This window comes from Clupea harengus, unplaced genomic scaffold (genome assembly GCF_900700415.2).
Source record: "Clupea harengus unplaced genomic scaffold, Ch_v2.0.2, whole genome shotgun sequence".
Taxonomy (NCBI): Eukaryota; Metazoa; Chordata; class Actinopteri; order Clupeiformes; family Clupeidae; genus Clupea; species Clupea harengus.
This window is the reverse complement of record NW_024879695.1, coordinates 12,789-31,376: the sequence shown is the minus strand read 5'-3', so window position 1 is coordinate 31,376 and position 18,588 is coordinate 12,789. Positions and strand designations below refer to the sequence as shown.

General features: G+C 41.1%; 1 protein-coding gene across 1 annotated transcript in view; it reads right to left on the bottom strand.

The window, feature by feature from the left end:
- The window catches only part of LOC122129905, a 41,522-nt gene extending 23,352 nt beyond the window's left edge, over positions 1 to 18,170 (bottom strand). The window contains exons 1-14 of the mRNA XM_042704632.1: positions 18,089 to 18,170; positions 17,013 to 17,080; positions 16,207 to 16,285; positions 15,683 to 15,805; positions 15,263 to 15,302; positions 12,230 to 12,415; positions 12,025 to 12,102; positions 11,852 to 11,901; positions 11,449 to 11,558; positions 11,110 to 11,294; positions 10,744 to 10,995; positions 10,035 to 10,315; positions 9,464 to 9,676; positions 9,019 to 9,121 (exon numbers count right to left, since the gene is read on the bottom strand). Of these exons, the coding sequence (XP_042560566.1) occupies positions 9,019 to 9,121; positions 9,464 to 9,676; positions 10,035 to 10,315; positions 10,744 to 10,995; positions 11,110 to 11,294; positions 11,449 to 11,558; positions 11,852 to 11,901; positions 12,025 to 12,102; positions 12,230 to 12,415; positions 15,263 to 15,302; positions 15,683 to 15,805; positions 16,207 to 16,285; positions 17,013 to 17,080; positions 18,089 to 18,091 (1,771 nt within the window). The 5' untranslated portion in view covers positions 18,092 to 18,170. The remainder of the gene's footprint in view (positions 1 to 9,018; positions 9,122 to 9,463; positions 9,677 to 10,034; positions 10,316 to 10,743; positions 10,996 to 11,109; positions 11,295 to 11,448; positions 11,559 to 11,851; positions 11,902 to 12,024; positions 12,103 to 12,229; positions 12,416 to 15,262; positions 15,303 to 15,682; positions 15,806 to 16,206; positions 16,286 to 17,012; positions 17,081 to 18,088) is intronic.
- Positions 18,171 to 18,588: the final 418 nt, after the last annotated feature.

Sequence of the window (18,588 nt, the reverse complement as noted above, 5' to 3'; positions counted from 1 at the left end):
TCTTATTTTTGTTGTATGTCTGATTCCTATTCACTTCCCTGCACTCAAAGCACATTGTGTCGATGTATGTAATTTAATTTAATTTAATTTAATTTAATTTGATTTGATTTATTTTATTTTATTTTTGATTTATGTTTGATATGTTAATGCCTTTTTTTAGGTTGTATAGCCCTTTTCACTCTGGCAGGGGTGTGCTCCACAATTATTTACTTAACCCTAGGGACAGAGAGCTGATAGAGGGTCAAAGGGACGGAGAAAATAGTAGTAGTAAAATAGTAGTGTCAGACACATGGGTGGCAATAGAGGACCCAGGGAAGCCCCTCAGACTCGGGAGTTGCTCTGTGATTTCTTTAACTCCCCAGAAGGAAGTGTACATAATGTGTAAATAATAGTGTACATAATAGTGTAAATCATTTTGTTTAATAAGTTTGGATTAAATGATGAACATTGTACATATATTTTTTTGTAAATATATATTGACTATAGACTGAGCAATCTCTCTCTCTCTGTCTATCGTGCCCCCCCCCCCTCTCTTTCTCTGTCTGTTTCCCCCTCTCTCTCTCTGTCTGTTTCCCTGCCTCTCTCTCTCTTTCTCTCTCTCTCTGTCTGTTTCCCTGCCTCTCTCTCTCTCTGTCTGTTTCCCTGCCTCTCTCTCTCTCTGTCTGTTTCCCTGTCTCTCTCTAGACATTTTTGGTTTTGAATGTATTTTCATTAAAGCTTTCTTGTTGACAACGTGATTCATTTTAATATCTGTTTCCACTTAAAAATACATTCTCAGAAAAAGCACTAGACTAAGTAACACAATTTTAAAGTAATGCTACTCATAATGATTTGATTAAAGTCCACTATTGGCCAGTTCAATAGCTGCTTATAGAAGTTACTCACCAGTTATCCCAATATGGGGCGCCGTTTGTAAAATGTTGCACGTTCGAAAATCCTGCTCAGTTTTGCTACATTTAGCATTTTCATATGGAACAAAAAGCACGACAATATTCGAATGTCACTTTTTCAAGCATTTAGAGAGAAATTCATGTAAATTCATGCGATAACTTTTCCAAGGATATTTTTTGGCAGTAACACAAAGTTGTTAAATAATATAAATATTTCATCTAAATGTTAATGTTAAATGTTAAATATAAATGTAAATGTAAATGTTAAATATAAACGTAAATGTTCGATGTTATATATATAAATGTTAAATATAAGTGTTAAATGTAAATGTTAAATGTAAATACAAATATCAAATGCTAAATGTAAATGTTAAATGTAAATGTTCAATCTACATGTCAGACTTGACGACAGAACATTAGAATATTTACGGTAATTCATAGCTTTCAGTAACACTACCAGGGATACCTTGCGGGCAAAATGTGTCGACCAACAGTGGACATCGTCGAGCAGTGCAACCTACTCAATTACGATCGCCATCAAACACAGATCATACCACAATAGCCAGACAGAGATATCTAGAAAAAAATTACATTTTGGGAACCTGTGATCCCTTTACTGCACCCGCTGATATTTGTATTTCTAAAACGTCGTAGAAGTCCCTGCCTGAGCTCCAGTTTGGAGATATTTACATATATCTAATAGAAAATCCGTCCCCCTACACACCTCAAAAACTGAAAGCCTACCAAAAGCACAGATAGTAATTTAATTTTCAGAAGGGGATGGGTTAATAATGATGTCGTCTGGAAGGTGAAAACTAATAAACATCTTCGTTATCAGAGCAAAGATGATTGCCATTTAATAGCTAGCTACCAGCTAGCGAGCTACATGCTGTTAGCTAGCAACCTTTAGCCTACCCAACACTGTTCTTTATCATTTTACACAATTTCCTGGTTAACACAAGTACAACCACCTGGTCTGGCGAATGACAACTGAAATTATCTTCCCAAGTATTTTCTACTGGCATTGTAGTATTACCAGTTGGATGACAAAATACAGTAGCCTAGCCTAGTTGCTTAGGTACTTGTCGCAATCTCAGAGCAGAAACCGGGTAATCCAATTTGAATCGTGTTGATGCTTTGTTTCTTGACTTTATTTCTTGATCTATTCCCGTTTTAGGTAGTTATTATGATGAATGAGGCGACCAAAACAGGGTTAATGCTTTTATTGCAAGCTCCAAAAAGAAGGCTACTTTACTGCCCGCCTGAGAAAAGTTGACCCAGAAGACGTCTACAATCAGCTGGAAACAGCCGGGCTTGTCTCCTCGCCGATTTGAACCATAGATATATATAAAGGCCTTTATATATATCTATGATTTGAACAGCCAACCGAGCAACAACTGTCTGGCATTTTACTACCTATGTCAGACAATTTTAAAGCGGATATATTTAATAAGCTTGAATGAAAGATGGTCAGTTCCAGTATGAATTCCAGTGGTAGACAGCTGTGGAGTGTATTTCTTGCCCGCAAGCTGGTAATTCTGACGTGACGTGAAAACTATGAAAGCCAATTACCGTAAATATTGTAAGGTTCGGTCTTCAAATCTGACATGTAGATTTAACATTTACATTTAACATTTACATTTAACATTTATATTTAACATTTACATTTAGCATTTACATTTACATTTAACATTTAACATTTAACATTTATATATAACATTGAACATTTACGTTTATATTTAACATTTACATTTATACTTAACATTTACATTTAGATGAAACATTTATATTATTCAACAACTTTGTGTTACTGCCAAACATTATCCTTACATGAATATCTCTCTAAATGTTTGAAAAAGTGACATTTGAATATTGTTGTGCTTTTTTCCCCATATGATAATGCTAAATGTACTAAAACTGAGCAGGGTTTTAGAACGTGCAACATTTTACAAACGGCGCCCCATATCCCAACTGCCTCCGAAACAGCCCTCCATCCGGCATCTCTTTGACGTTTGTCCTTATATTTTGGGTCACTGTGGTCGTAAAGCTGTCCTCGTTTTTCAATTTTATTAATTAATATAAAGTCATCCATTCTTGAACACTGTCAACTATCTTACCTGCTGTCTATCTACTTACACTGTCTACTTATACTATCGATCTTATCTACACTTTATTATCTTCAAACCGAAAAGTAACGTTTAAATCGTTAAAACCGTTAAATCTCCATAGTAACAGCTCTCGAGGGTTTGGGAAATAATCAGATTTATTGCTTCCCTCATTATTCACAGCAAAATATATACTAATTTTCATTACATTTCATAGATTTATTACCATACTCTATGTAAAAAGGCCCACGCAAACCTCGCGGAAAATAATAAAAATAGAAGCCAGTCTATTTCTCAATTTTCTGCGCGAAAATTTTGGCGCGTACAACACTTAAAAGCTGTGCAATATGAACATTATTATTTATTTCCATAACTTCATAGACATTGCTTAAGCAGTTTAACTTTTTAATATCTCCCCAGCATGTGAAAGCAGTGCTGCCTCTCCCCCTTTCCTGTAAAGCCTTGTCATGCCACCCACCCATAAACCTGAGGCTGCCCAGTTCAACCCCAATAAAAACACACCATGTGCTGTAGATAAGACGCGCATTGAGATATGAAGGATTGCAGTACTATTAGAATGGGTTTGAGACCTTTGATCAAGCTGACTGTCCCTGAGATATGTGGCCTGTTGTAGATTACTTAGAACCATTTTCTGAAAATAGGGCTCACTATCTACTAACTAAGGTCCATGTCAGTCTGGCACAAGGAAGGCATGCACCCAGTACTGTTGCACAGTTGCCATGGCAGCTACGCTCATCTCCATGTGTTAAACCTATTATAATACGTTCTTTGAGTGGTCCCCTTCAAAATGACATCAGATACAAGTCTTTGTCCCACTCAATTCGTCTGTAATCTTGTGCAAAATGCACATGGAAAATGCCGTTCCCTTTGCAGATTTTTTACAATTGCTTAATTTTCATATTTTGAAATCACTATCTACTAACTATAGGGTCAGTTTTCAACCATGCCAACTGTCTGTCACGGACTTCAGGCTAGAAACAGACTTCTCCAGTCCATACAGGATGAGGCCAGACAACAAGTGAGGGGAGTGAGGAGTTTAAATAGTGTGGTGGAGGGAGTGACAGGTGTGCCTGATTATAATTCGGGGACTGGGAATGTGACAGAGGCAGGTGAGTTGAATAAGGAGGGGGCGTGGCAGGAGTAGGGCTCAGTGCCGGTGTGACACTGTCATTCAAAAAGCTTCTACTCCGAACCACCAGGGGGCGTAACAGACAGTCATTCAAAAAGCTTGGTCAGTTACTAATATCAAGCAGTTGTAGATACACAAAACAGGAGCACAGTAACCCTTATGCAGAGGTGGGTAAGTAAAGCAAAAGCTGTACTCAAGTAAAAGTAGTCGTTCCTTTCATAAGAAGAAGTATGATGTGTCAAATTGTCCAATAGCTCCTGACATTCACTGAAATTGTAATTTTCTTTTATCAGACTGCAGAAAGCAATGGACAGAAATATTGCGAAGATCTCTCCACCACACCATCTATTTGCCATCATGGGGGAGCTCGTCTTCATCTCATGTGATGACATCATCAACAAGAACCCACCACCAACCCGCTTCAAGTACATCAAGTACCCAGACTGCTTACGGGCCTTACTTATGCAATTCTGTAACTCAAGCTGGCAGGCATTCAACGAGGCCCACAAGAACATGAACCAGATCTGCATTCACATGGCCTGATTACACAGTACCTGATTACATGAAGGCAGCAGTCAAGATCCTTTTCCAGGGCAATGATGAAGTTATTGAAACTCTCTTGCCTAATCAACTGGAAAACATCCGCACCATTGCAGACACTGTGACACTGGTGAAGGGACCGACATTTGATAGTTAGTTTAATAAATATATTCCATAGTCAATAATTCAATATATCTGACCTAGTGGTCATTTTAGTGTTCTTTGGATTTCGTGAGTTGTAAAAACTTCTCATGTGTATTCTGTTCCTGGCCTACATGAGGTGTGAGAAGCCCTCACAGCTTCCCCCCCTGACTAGAGACATAATAATTAGCATTTAGGGATCCACCCCCCCTGGCATGCACACAGCTTAAATTCTGTGCTTTCCCAAAAGACACTCAGTGAAAGAGATTTAGGTGGAACACACACTCAGTGAAATCTAACTCTCTTTCCTCCTCTGGTGCGCGCCACTGAAAGAATAAACCTGGACTTAGGTTTTTCATCACAATCTGACTGAGTCTCCGATACATTTGGGATATAGAAACAATTCCTTTCACTGGCAAACTGGCAGAGTTGAAAATAAATATTCTGATGTCATCAATTTAATCCAGGAGCTGTTGGAGACCTGTGTCAATGCTGAACACTTTTATGGAGAAGAGCTGGAGAGAGTTAAGATGAAACTGGAGGAAACCAACATGAGGGAGCAAAGTTTATTTTTAAATCATTTTTACAGTTCAGGCACAATTCATAGTGTGTAACTGGTATTTAGATATAAGAGATATGTAATCAACCAATGATGTCTACATTAAAATAAAAATATTTATAACACCCATATTAATAACGGAGGGTGGCATTATTTCATGATGTAAAATTTAACACTGATAATAGTCAATGTATGTGTCCAGTGGAAATATTTGTTTTTGTGAGGACTTTCAGTGAACTCACATTCAACATGGCTAATGTCTGCTAACATGAGCTAACTAGCTAGTGGCTATGGACTACATGATTAGTTTGACTTTAGTTGTTGGAAGTAAACGTGTGGAATAAGAATAAATAATACAACTTCAACAATCAGACGAGGTAAGAGGTATGGGAAACCAAATACTAAATGTCAAAAACATATTACAATACTATATAGGAGTGTATAAGAGGTAAAGTTTGAATTATGGGTAATATGGCCCTGCATACAAGAGCCTTTACATTTGTAATCCCTCAGTAATCACTGCAGGCTGGGCAAGAAAACGCTCTTTACCCATCTAGTTCATCTCTGGTTATGAGCCTTTACCCATCTAATTCATCTCTGGATATGCATTTTTACCCATCTAATTAATCTCTGGTTATGCACCTTTACCCATCTAATTCATCTCTGGTTATGCATCTTTACCCATCTAATTCATCTCTGGTTATGCATGTTTTACTACCTGCATTTCCCTACAATCAAGATCATCTTCTCCAGCCAGGACCACCTTTCCTCTGGCCCAGTGCTAGAAGCCAAACCAGCCAGAGACTGTTCTTCCCGCTGTCGCCAGGCCAGAGCCCACCTTTCCCCAGAAGGACGGGCTCTCCTTCTTCTCCTGCGCTTCCTTCTGATCACTCTTGAGCTTTCTGATGTCCTCCTCCATGTCCTGAGCACGCCTCTTATAGCCACACTCCAGTAGTTCCCGCTGCTCCTGAAACAACACACACAAGATGGAAAAACGTATCAAACCAAACACACGTCTCTAAACATAACACACTGATCTCAAACACCACACACTTAAATGGCATCTAGTGTTTAGTTTGCTGAATTGCAACAAGCTGAATAGCCTTCCCTCTACAAGAGTGGGCAAGTCTTACAGTGGCCATCAAATGCTATAAAAACACAAAAAGCCCCATCTCAAGCCAGTGTTTTGGTTTGCCCACTCTGGGCTACTGTGTACTCCGTAGAACTGGAACCACTCCCTATGTAAATACCAAGGGCTCATTCTAAGCTAACAAAACACAACAATTCGTAGTTACAGATAATTGCGCACCATTTAAAACATAATTAAGAATACTTTATTCCATTTCTACAAATAAATGCCACTAAAAACTACACACTGTGCCTTTAAAACATACAATACTATACACAACACACCTCCAATAGAAATCATAGAAGCATTTTCTCAGGTGTGTTCTTTGGATAAATGTTTTAGACGTCATCATTAACTGAGCTCATTTGGCTCAGTTACCTTGAGTTTAGCCCAAATCTGTTACCATGGATGCGTTACCTTCAATGTAGCTACTATTAGCATTTCCTCAGACCTGCCCTTTTGTTTGAGTTATCTTCAGTTTAGCTGTTAGCATTCCCTCAAATCTGGTTCCCAGTTACCTTCAATGTAGCTATGATTAGCATTCCCTCAGACCTACCTTGAGTTTAGCGGTTACAACCCGCTCCAGCTCTGCCTGGGCTCTCACTCTTTCCCCCTCCATCTTCACCTCCAACTGCCTGATATTCTCCTTATTGCTTCTCTCCAGGTCACGAATGGCTTGCTGCTGGAGGTTGGTACGCTGTACCAGAAGTTTCTGCTGCTGCTCGGCTTCCTCCCGCCTTACCTTGTCCTCTAAGAGAGAGAGACAGAGAGAGAGAGAGAGAGAGAGAGAGAGAGAGAGAGAAATATGTGACTTCAGTTGGCTAAATCCATTCACATACAAGGCTGGTAGGTATCTCCTGAACACCTTGAACCATTTAGTAAAATCCATAGATATTGTCATGACGGTTCTCATAATATTTATAATAATAATATCGTAATAATATCAGTCACAGCTTCATCATGTGATGGGAATTACTGTTAATTGTATCATAGGGCTGTTTTGTCCTTAACTTTCCTGGCAACTTATGCTAGGATATGACGTCTTCCAGGATGTTGTGAGGCAAAATAACACAGCATGTACGTAAGTGTTAATGCTGCCTTTAATACCAGTCATATGCCTTAAATGAGATTCACCAACAATAACAAAAGGGCAGGAGATCCAGGCAGAAGTTTCCAAAGGGCACAATTTAACAGATCCAGAAAACAAGCTTGGGTCAAGAACAGCAAAAATATCAACAGGTTGACTGAACACTAAAACGAACACAGGGATACAAAAAGCCTGACCAATCACAATATGTAGAACTATCGGTCTAGGAGTTTAAGCTATAATTCATCCAGCAAAGACCTGCGTGTAACTTACCCTGTGGTGTATGTAGGTGACGTGAAATTGATGCTATTTCGGTCGTGTATGTAGTGATGTTCCATGACCACTGAAAGGCCGCAAGAGAACCAGCTTACCACAGCTCAGACAGTCACACTTTCAGGACCAACACAAGCTTGGGTCTTATCGTGAGTAGCCAGCTCCCTAATTTTTCTCTAACAGTTCAAGTTTTAGGATGTTATATTAAATGAGGACATGGCATGGTCAGCTGTCTTTACCTCACCACCTCACCACAGGGGTGCCCCAAGGCTCGGTGTTGGGACCACTTCTCTTTGCCATGTACTCACCAGGTGGTACTCACCTCAGCACCTCGTTGGGTCCTATCATATCACTGCTATGCAGATGATACCCAACTGTATCTGTCTTTCCCGCCTGACGAGACCACTGTCTCGGCACGGATCTTGGATTGTCTCTCTGATACGGTATATCAACATGGATGAAGAATCACCATCTTCAACTTAATTTGGCTTAAACGGAACTGTTGGTATTCCCAGCCAAACAGGCCATACAACGCAACATCGATATCAAAATTGACTCCTTATCTCTTGCTCCTTCCAAAGCAGCAAGAAATCTACGTAGGTGTCATTATGGATGACCAACTAACATTCACAGACCACATTGCCTCGGTTTTCAGTTCATGCCGCTTCACGCTATTCAACATTCGCAAAATCAGGCCGTACCTAACCCAGTATGCCACCCAGCTGCTGGTACAAACCCTGGTGGTCCAGACAGTGGCGGTGCATCTGGTGTTCAACCAACCGAACAGGGCACACGTCACCCTGCTACTTATTGAGCTCCACTGGCTGCCTGTAGCTGCTCGCATTAAGTTCAAGTCACTTATGCTTGCTTACAGAGTGACTGCTGGTTCTGCTCCCACTTACTTAAAGGGCAAATGTTACCCCCCGGATGCTACGCTCGTCTAATGAGCACCTCCAGGGGGGAGGATACGTACAGCTGAGTACAAAACATGTTTGTGTATGCTGTCAATTATAGCTCCTAGAAAGAAAGGAAATTAGAACCGGACAAAATTGGCAGGTCAGACTATTTAGGATCAAATCGAGTCTTTCACTGTAAAACATTTAAAAAAAATTTAAATCCTGTCTGTTTAAAACGTCCCCCTCACCTTCCATCTTCTTTTGGGCTTCAGTTAGAGAGCGGTCAGCAGCACGGATGCTCTTCCCAACTACGTTCTTCTCTTCCAGATACTCTGTCAGAACCTCCTCACTCTGACAACACACACACACACATATACATTGAAATTATTTATTTGAATCCACCAATCATATTCTGTACAGAAAGGATTAAAACATTTCTCAGAGGTTGAATACAGCTTAGTGACTCATGGGTACAAGAAACATCTCCTACGCCAAACAGCAAGACTACCTACCTACTACACATACACACACACACACACACACACACACACACACACACACACACACACGAATACACACAGAGATACATAATAAAACTTGTAATAACCATGATTCCTTTGTTGCTATGATAATCTGAAGAGCTCAGTTAGTTTCTTGCAACACACACGCACAAACACACTCAGTCGAACTCACCATGACTCCCTTGCGTTTTCCTGATCTGTAGAGTTGAGCTCCTCTGTTGAGTGCAGAGCGGAAGTCTTCATAGCCCCCAGACCTCATGTAGGAGCCGTTGGTCAAGGCTTTATCCAGAGAGGCAAACGCCTGGGAGATGACTAACCAGCACCCTTTACGAGACACTTTTACATTCTTCTTACACAACTCCCCATACTCTTTCGCCATGTCTGTCTGTGGAAAGAGGGACAAGAATGTACCAGGGCATTAAAGTCATTAATAAAATTCCTAATTTAGATATTTTTCAGATCCAAACAGCATACGCTGTTTATTTGACCTTGACAAGATGCATGGCAATAATCTTTTTATCTACTCTTTCTATGTCAGAATACAAAACATTTAACTTTTGACAAAACCTTCCCAGAGGTTTGTCCAACAACTGCTGTAGCATGCTCTGCCTGAGTTTGTTGAGTGAGATGTGTGTGTGTGTGTGTGTGTGTGTGTGTGTGTGTGTGTGTGTGTGTGTGTGTGTGTGCGTGAGATGTGAGTGTGTGTGTGCGTGAGATGTGAGTGTGTTTGAAACTGATGGTACCACAAGCTGCTGCTGGTGTTTGTGGTCCTGGTCATTGAATGATTCATTGATGAAAATGCTGATGGCCAGTTTCTCTGCAGCAGTGTGAATCATAGACAGCGCCTCCTGAGTCTCTGTGGGGAACTTCACTTTGCGCTCCATCTCCGCCCGGTAGAACTTCAGAGCCTCTGTGATGGCCCGGCCGTTCTGGATCGACGCCAGCGACTCCACAGCACTCTCCAGACACGGCACCTTCCCACTGCGGATCGCCTCCACATACGTCTCTGCCAGGTTGCCCAGCACTGCAGGACAACAGATATGCCATTACAGACCAGCAGGTCAACAGAGACGCCATTACAGATCAGCAGGTCAACAGAGATGACATTACAGACCAGCAGGTCAACAGAGATGACATTACAGACCATTTAGTCAGCTTCAAACCAGCGAAATACATCCGCTAGAACATTTATTAATTATATACTGTCTACTGGTCTTCTGCCGAGATCAGCATCCCTATTCACTACTGGTCTTTTAGACCAGACGAGCATCTCTTCCTTCCACTGGTTCTTAGACCAGACCAGCATCTCTACTGACTACTGGTCCCTTGTGACAGCTCTTTCTCCATTAACTCCTGTGGTATGTGGACAATCAGGAATGAAGCTCTCAAATTCTGCCTTAGAGCCCAAAGGCTGCTGGAATCAGGTATCATGTAGTGACAGGTTCTACTCACTCCTGCCGTTCAGCCCCCGGCCTCCTCTCATGGCCTTGACCTGGGCGCTGTGGTGGATGTAGCTGCAGAACGCTTTTGCCTGCTGCACAAAGCTGGACTCCAGGTCAGAGTCCTTCAGCTGCTCCATGCGTTTCATGTCTTTGCTGTTGGCTGGACGTTCCATCACGAAGCAGCGCCGCACAGCAAAGAAGTCCCTCAGGTTCTGCCGCAACTTATTGTGCTTTTTAACTTCAGGGGAGGAGCCTGTTTCGACTAGAGACACAATCAACCAATTCTCATTAATGATGAGGAGAGGTGACAGGGCAGTGTGTGTGTTTGTCTTAGCACGTGCATGTGTGTTTGTGTGTGTGTGTGTGTGTCTCTCACCTGGTTTCAGCTTCAGGGCGTTCTCCAGGTACTCATCGGCAGTGATGGGTTTGCCCTTCAGCTCCAGCTCCAGAGAGAAGTCTCTGACCGTCCACACGAAGGAGGGGAAGACCAGCATCAGCTCTGTCTTCCGGTCATGCCCACTGGACTTCACCTTGATGTGCTCCGTCAGTTCAGCCACAAACCTTTAGGGGGAGCTGTTCAGGAAAGGTGCATCTCCTCGAGAGATTTTTTTGCAGACGTTCTGTTTCTCATTGGCACAATATTCAAACATGAAGTTAATTTTTCTGTGTGTGTATCTGTGTTTGTGTGTGTGTCTGTCTGTATGTGAAAGGATACTGCAGTTTCTCCAGGGCGATGTTGTCAATGGTGCCCAAGCTGTTGTAGACCAGAGTGCTGCTGAGTAGAAGAGCCAGACAGAAGATCCAGGTGTCGTGTTTCTCATCGCCCTGGAAACCACAGAAATGGATTGTTGGGAATAATGTTTGATCTTTGTTTAGGTTGACACACAGAACTACACCAGCATTGAGCTATAGGAACACAGTGTAACGTATGAAGGACACAGAATGTCATTGCCAACCTTATATAAACAATATAGCATGGACAGGGATTAATCAACACAACACCCACACACACACACACACACACACACACACACACACACACACACACACACACACACTTACACACACACACACACAATTCCATATTTGCTCCAGACTATGCATCACACAGCCCTCACCTTCTCCACGTCTCCCAGCCCCTCTGTGTCCAGCAGCACCAGGGTGTGACCTGATGAAAGGAGGGACATAAGAGTGTGAATGGATGGATAAACACACACACACGCACATTGTCTGTGTCTGTGTGTGTGTGTGTGTGTGTGTGTGTTTGTATGCGTGAGTGATGCATGCCCACCTGCTTTATTAGGGTGAGGCACACACCACATCCAGATGCCCTTGGTCTTGGACTCGATGGTGCTGCCCAAAGCAAAGCCTGAGAGGGTCACAATCACCAAGGTAACAATTACTACGGTAACAGCTACCACGACAAGATCCAGGTACATTGATAGTTTCTGAAGAAGCATTAGGCAGTCTTTTAAAAAAAACTGCAACACTTTAACCTGTTTGTGCCCCAGCCAGCCGGTTCATGAGGTAGGACTTCCCCGTGCGGTAGAGCCCCACTACAGCCACCACCACCACCGGCTGCTGGATCTGCTCCAGGATCTTCAGTGCCCCCTGCTGGACACGCAAGCGCCCGTCTGTCCCATTATCAATCAGACACACCGGGGCCTTCATGGCAACAGTACCTGGAATCACACACACACACACACACACACACAGACGAGTCCCAAATCACATAAAAAATATAAACAACAAAAACAGGAGTGAGAAAAACTGGACCCACATAGTAAAAGCATCCAGCAAGGTGACCTTGAGCGTCATGAAAGGTGCCATTAAATAAAATGTATTATTATTATTATTTTATTATTATTTGTGACACAGAAGCCCAAAAAACGCATATTTAGATCATCTGTAGTGATCATAGTGATATGCCTATTGCACAACACTGACCTTGGAGACTTCATTACGCTTCATTTATGCTGCACAAGTGGTAACGGATGCTAACGGATGCTAACGGATGCTAACGGTGACAGATGACGATGCAGACCAATGGCACAGTGGCTTTGACCTTTGACCTATTCAGCTGTGTATGCTGTGTATCCTGCCATCTCTGCCATCCTAACTATAATCCATACATACATCCATACTACATAACATAACCAAATGAAATGCTAATAAATCCTTCTAATCCTTCTATATCCTATTGCTAATGCCTGTATTGATACTGATAAAGTGGCCATATTACCTACTGTTAATTACTTACCTAAATGTATCTCCTTATCTATTTATCAAATTGATGTCTACTAACAACATTTTTCTTTCTCTTATAGCATGATCCAAATGATCCCCATTGCTCCTCATCTACACATATTGACAGTGGTGGAATGTAACAAAGTATTTTTACTTTGTTACTGTACTTAAGTAAATGTTTAGGTATCTGTACTTTACTTAAGTAAAAATACTAGTGCATACTTTTTACTTTTACTCCATTACATTTTTTAGCTATTATCTATACTTTTACTCGGCTACATTTCTACAATATGTGTTGTTACTCGTTACATTTTATGAACACAGTTTCGCCAAAATGTTGCCTACACAAAACTATAGATTGCGTTGCTGTTTTGGAAGTTTGAACCAATCAGGTGGCTCTATCAAATCCAATGATATCAGAGTGCGCGTTTGGCAGCAGCATTAGCGGTAGCTTTGCCTGTTATACCTGAACATTCAACAGACAGCCTGACTACTGCCTATTCAACATGGATCCAGAGTCGGCCTGAACTGAGCCCTCTGATATGAGCCACCCTTGGCACTATTTAAAAGATATGTTCGAGTTCAAAGGCCCCAAGAATGACTCCTGGAGGTTTCAATGTGTTTCCTGTCTCCCTCAAAAAAAGGAGTTGCTAGCCTTCAATAATTCGCCCTCAAATTTAAAGTAGCATATCGAGGTAAGCAGAGTGATTGCTATGCTAAGTTAATGTCCCTGACTTTTGAATATTGATGTATGTATTTCATTTGTTTACTGACTTGATATTATAATGTTATCTAGCGAAATGCATGTTGACATACAGCAATAGCATCAAAAAACATGATTGTATCTTCATTATATATTTAACGTAGTGGTAAGATAAAGCTGGTAGGTTAGCTATGTCAAGCCAGCGTGCCTTGTTCTGTCCAGTTTTACAATTACATTTGTTTTTCATGTTCCATGTTTCCCTTTTTTACACGTTTACAATTAAATAAAAGATGTAAAGATATCACATGGTGTCTTTATTGGTTTGGCTTAATTTGGTATTAACTTTGCAAATAATCTCTGGTAGATAACTTGTCATCCGCAGAATTGTAAGATATAGTGTGAACAGTATTACAGATGGTGGGCACAATAAGTACACCAACCTTTCCAATTAACAAATGTTGTTGCTTATAATTACTACTAGTAGTGACATCTGTAGAGGCATTTATTACCAGTAGCTATTTCTTTATCAAAATGACACAGCCTAGACATTGAGAGACAACCCATTGAGTACTTTTGCTTTTAATACTTAAAGTACATTTAAAAGTAAGTACTTTTTACTTTTACTTAAGTAGGATTGTTGATATAGTACTTTTACTTTTACTTTCCTGGGTACTTGTACTTTTACTTAAGTACTAAACTTCAGTACTTCCTCCACCACTGCATATTGACAACTGAACTGAACTCACTCACTCTCTTTCTTTCTCTCCCAGTCTAGACTATCTTCACTGTGGGACGCTGCTGTAGTCTCTCCACCCGATCTACTTGTAGAAACCCTCAGCCCACATGCACCGATCACCGCTGTACTGCCGTACACTTATTCTACCCCATACTCTGTACTAGCATTTATATGCAATATATATAATTGCCACCACCGACATGTTTTTATGTTGCTACTCTACTTACTAGGGGTGGGAATCTCTTGGCACCTCACGATTCGATTCGATTCCGATTCAGAGGTCAACGATTCGATTTTTAAAACATTTGAGTTTGCTACTCAGTCTCAAATCACTTCCTACTTTGTGTTTGATAATTAAAGAAAATCAACAGATCTATTTTTTTATTAGAGAAAAAGTGTGTCCTTGTCACAATTACAACTTTCTATGAACAATGCAATAATCGATGCAGCTTGCATTTCAACACAAAATGAATGTGTAAAAAAAAAAAAATAATATTAATTAAAAAAAATAATAATATTAATTTTTTATTTTTTTATTTTATTAAAAAAATCGATTATGAACTTTTCTGAATCGAGACAGAATCGTTCTAGAGAGAATCGAGAGAAATCGAAAAATCAATTTTTTTCCCCCACCCCTACTACTTACCCTTGTAACAGTAACCCTATGAGCACACTGTATACCCACTAAGCTGTTTTTGTATGCATCATGTATATACCAGATGATGTTTGTATATATATATATATATATTATGTACATCTACCACATGTATGCTGTGTATGTATGCACATTTACCACTTGTTGTTTCCCCTCCCCTTCTGCCACACAACCTTACTACAGCTTACCTCCTTTAAGTGATGTTTCGGAGTGTCTATGTAGAGGGTCCTGTACAGATGAGAGTGTTTGTTATTAGTTATTGTTTTACTTCATCAGGCAGTTGACTGAAAGGGAACACCTGTACACATAATTTCAAACACTCAAAATGAACACGGAACCTCCAACTACTCTTGGCTAATTTTATTTCAGGTTCAGTCTGATGTAGTGCTATCCCATCTGCAGGTTTAATTGACTCATTAATTTGATTAGTTAAACTGTTTACCAAACAGGCAAGAGACAACGGCAGTGGCCAGAAGCATAAGGCACTCCACCAAGCGTAAAAAGCCCAGCTCACCTCCTGCTCCCCCCAGCAGCTAGGGGGCGCTACTCCATCCCCCCACATCCCCACAGCTACACACACTCCATCAAGCAGAAAAAGCCCAACTCACCTCCTTCTCCCCCCAGCCAGTGTGATCAGAGGTGTCAGGGGCGTGTTTGAAACAGTAGGGGGCGCCTCTCCAACCCCCCACATCCCCACAGCTACAGGCAGTGCCACCTCCCGACACGCGTGTCTGAGACAGAGAGGGGGCAAGCACAGACATTTGGTAAATAAACAAAACAAGGCTGACTTCAGTCAGTTTTTTGTGGCACAAACGACAAGCACAGACATTTGGTAAATGTGAAATTTAAGTCATTCTTGTGCAGTAAACAGGTGGCAGACGTGCAGCATTCTCTAAATCTCCCCACACTGTGATGCTCTTACATGCTTTTAGAGGTGGTGCAGCATTCTCTAAATCTCCCCACACTGTGATGTTCTTACATGTTTTTAAATTCTGTAAATCTCCCCACACTGTGATGTTCTTACATGTTTTTACATTCTCTAAATCTCCCCACACTGTTAACCAAGTTTATCCAAACAGAACATGCGCTAAAGAAGAGCAGAACTACGAGGCATCATCCGCTGGAAACACACCTTGTAGTCATGACCTCTGTGCGTGCTGTTCTGGAAACAGTCCTTACACAGCACACACTCGGGGTCCAAACGACAGTCCCTGTGAAAACACACAGCCACGGGTGGTGGGATCACGACTGGGTACAAGAAATGTTGAACAGCAGGATACCGGAGTACCACACACAATATAATTATTAGAACCACACACACGTATAGGGATGGGAATCTCTTGGCACCTCACGATTCGATTCCGATTCAGTGGTCAACGATTCGATTCTAAACCGATTATCGATTCAAAACCGATTATCGATTATCAATTCTAAACCGATAAAACGATTATCGATGCATGCCGATTTTTAAAACATTTGAGTTTGCTACTCAGAGTCTCAAATCACTTCCTACTTTGTGTTTGATAATTAAAGAAAATCAACAGATGAATTACCTTCTCTATTTTTTTATTGGAGAAAAAGCTTTTCCTTGTCACAATTATGACTTTCAATGAACAATGCAATAATCGATGCAGCTTGCATTTCAACACAAAATGGATGTGTTAAAAAAAAAAAAAAAAACGATTATGAACTTTTCTGAATCGAGACAGAATCGTTCTAGAGAGAATCGAGAGAAATCGAAGAATCTATTTTTTTTCCCACCCCTACACACGTACACACACTATTTCATCATAAAGGTGAATGTAGGGCATTAAGTTATCAAGCGACCTATGAAGTTCAATAACGGACAAATATGGGACCTCATGCACATAAGTATAGAGTGTGTGTGTGTGTGTGTGTGTGCGTGAGCACAGTCCTGCGTCCATGTTGCCTCCTGACCTGCATGAGTAGATGGTCTCTCCTGTCTTGGAGACTCTCCCACACAGCGTTGTGTTCTTCTGCCAACTCTGCACCCAAAACAAAGGCCATCATCAGTGCAGACCTGACATCATGTGACCCTAAAGCTCATGGGTTCCCCAAAGCAGCTGGAATAAGGGCCTGTTAGCCACGGTACCGTGTTTCTGTAGTTCAATTAGAGTTCCTTTAGCTAAACTAAAGTTCCTGTAACCCAACCGATCACTACTGTGCTGGAAGTCACTTTGGATTAAATGTCTGTGCTGAATGAGTAAATGTCCTTTACTTGGATTTGCCCCATCTTTGTACAGACAACATGCTAGGACATAATAATGATAATAATAACTAATATATATAAATTTATATATATATATATAGAGAGAGAGAGAGAGAGAATGAGAAAGAGAAAGAGAAAGAAAAAGAGAGAGAGAACCTTTCAAGCACATGCACAACCAGGAGCATTGTTAGGTCTGATCACTCGGGGCTATAGCTTAAAGCTAAGCCCGAGTATTTTCGCCCTGAAAATAGAGGTGGTTCTAGCAAAACATCAGACAGGCTGTGCAACAGAGTGGAACTTGACTTGCACCCTCAGAAGGAGGGGAGAGTAATCAAGCGCTGCACCGTGCACAAAGTTGAGACGGGCGCATCCAAAAGAAAAGTTCCGAGATAACTCACTCATAAAGAAAACTCAAGGTAAATCATTAAGTGGGGTGGGTATTACACAGTGTATCGTTGACGTGAACATATAGCAACTCCAGAACCACCAGAAGACGGTTATTTTGGTGACTACACTGTACTCCAGTAAAGTTATTGAACATTTTTCCCACTTAAAAATGTAAATATATAAATCCCCCAATGCATAAGCTTTTTGCCCAAACGAAGTGTTTTAGTATAATCAACGTGTGGCCACTGAGATTCTATGCAGCTGCTTATGAGGTGCTAACAAACCGAACTAGACACCGTCCATAAACCAAAGTCACAATCTTGATTGAAAACAACAGAATGTATGCATCGAATTCGTAATGAGAAACAAAACAAATAAGGATCTCAACAAGCCTTACCATTGCAGTTGTTAACTTCGCACTTTCCCATTCGAGGCACAGCCCGGCCGTGTTCTGGACTGTTTGTGGGGAGTGGTTTCGCTTTCGTGACCAAAACGTGAAAGTAAAATTGGCTTCACGTGGCATATTAGTTTAGCCTGCCCCCTAGTGGACACAGTCTATTGGAAGTATTTTTCATGGGATTACAAAATGCCATGCAGCGCTCTACATTACTTACTTTTAAATGGGGAACTACCATTTGACAAAAAGAAGTGCAGAAATGTGTAGATGGCTTCAGTACAGCATGAAGTAGAAATGCTTGGGGAAAACACATGGAAGAATAGGCTGTAGTAGTACCAGTGGCATTTCTACATTAGGGGCAGGTCAGGTGGGGCACTGCAAAGTAGCGTGAATATCCGTGTGAATAAACTTGACTCACAAGCATTATAGTCTTGTTTTGGAGTAATTTGATTCGTGTGTTTTTGTGCTTGCTCTGTTAAATGCTGCTCTCCTCTGTCCCT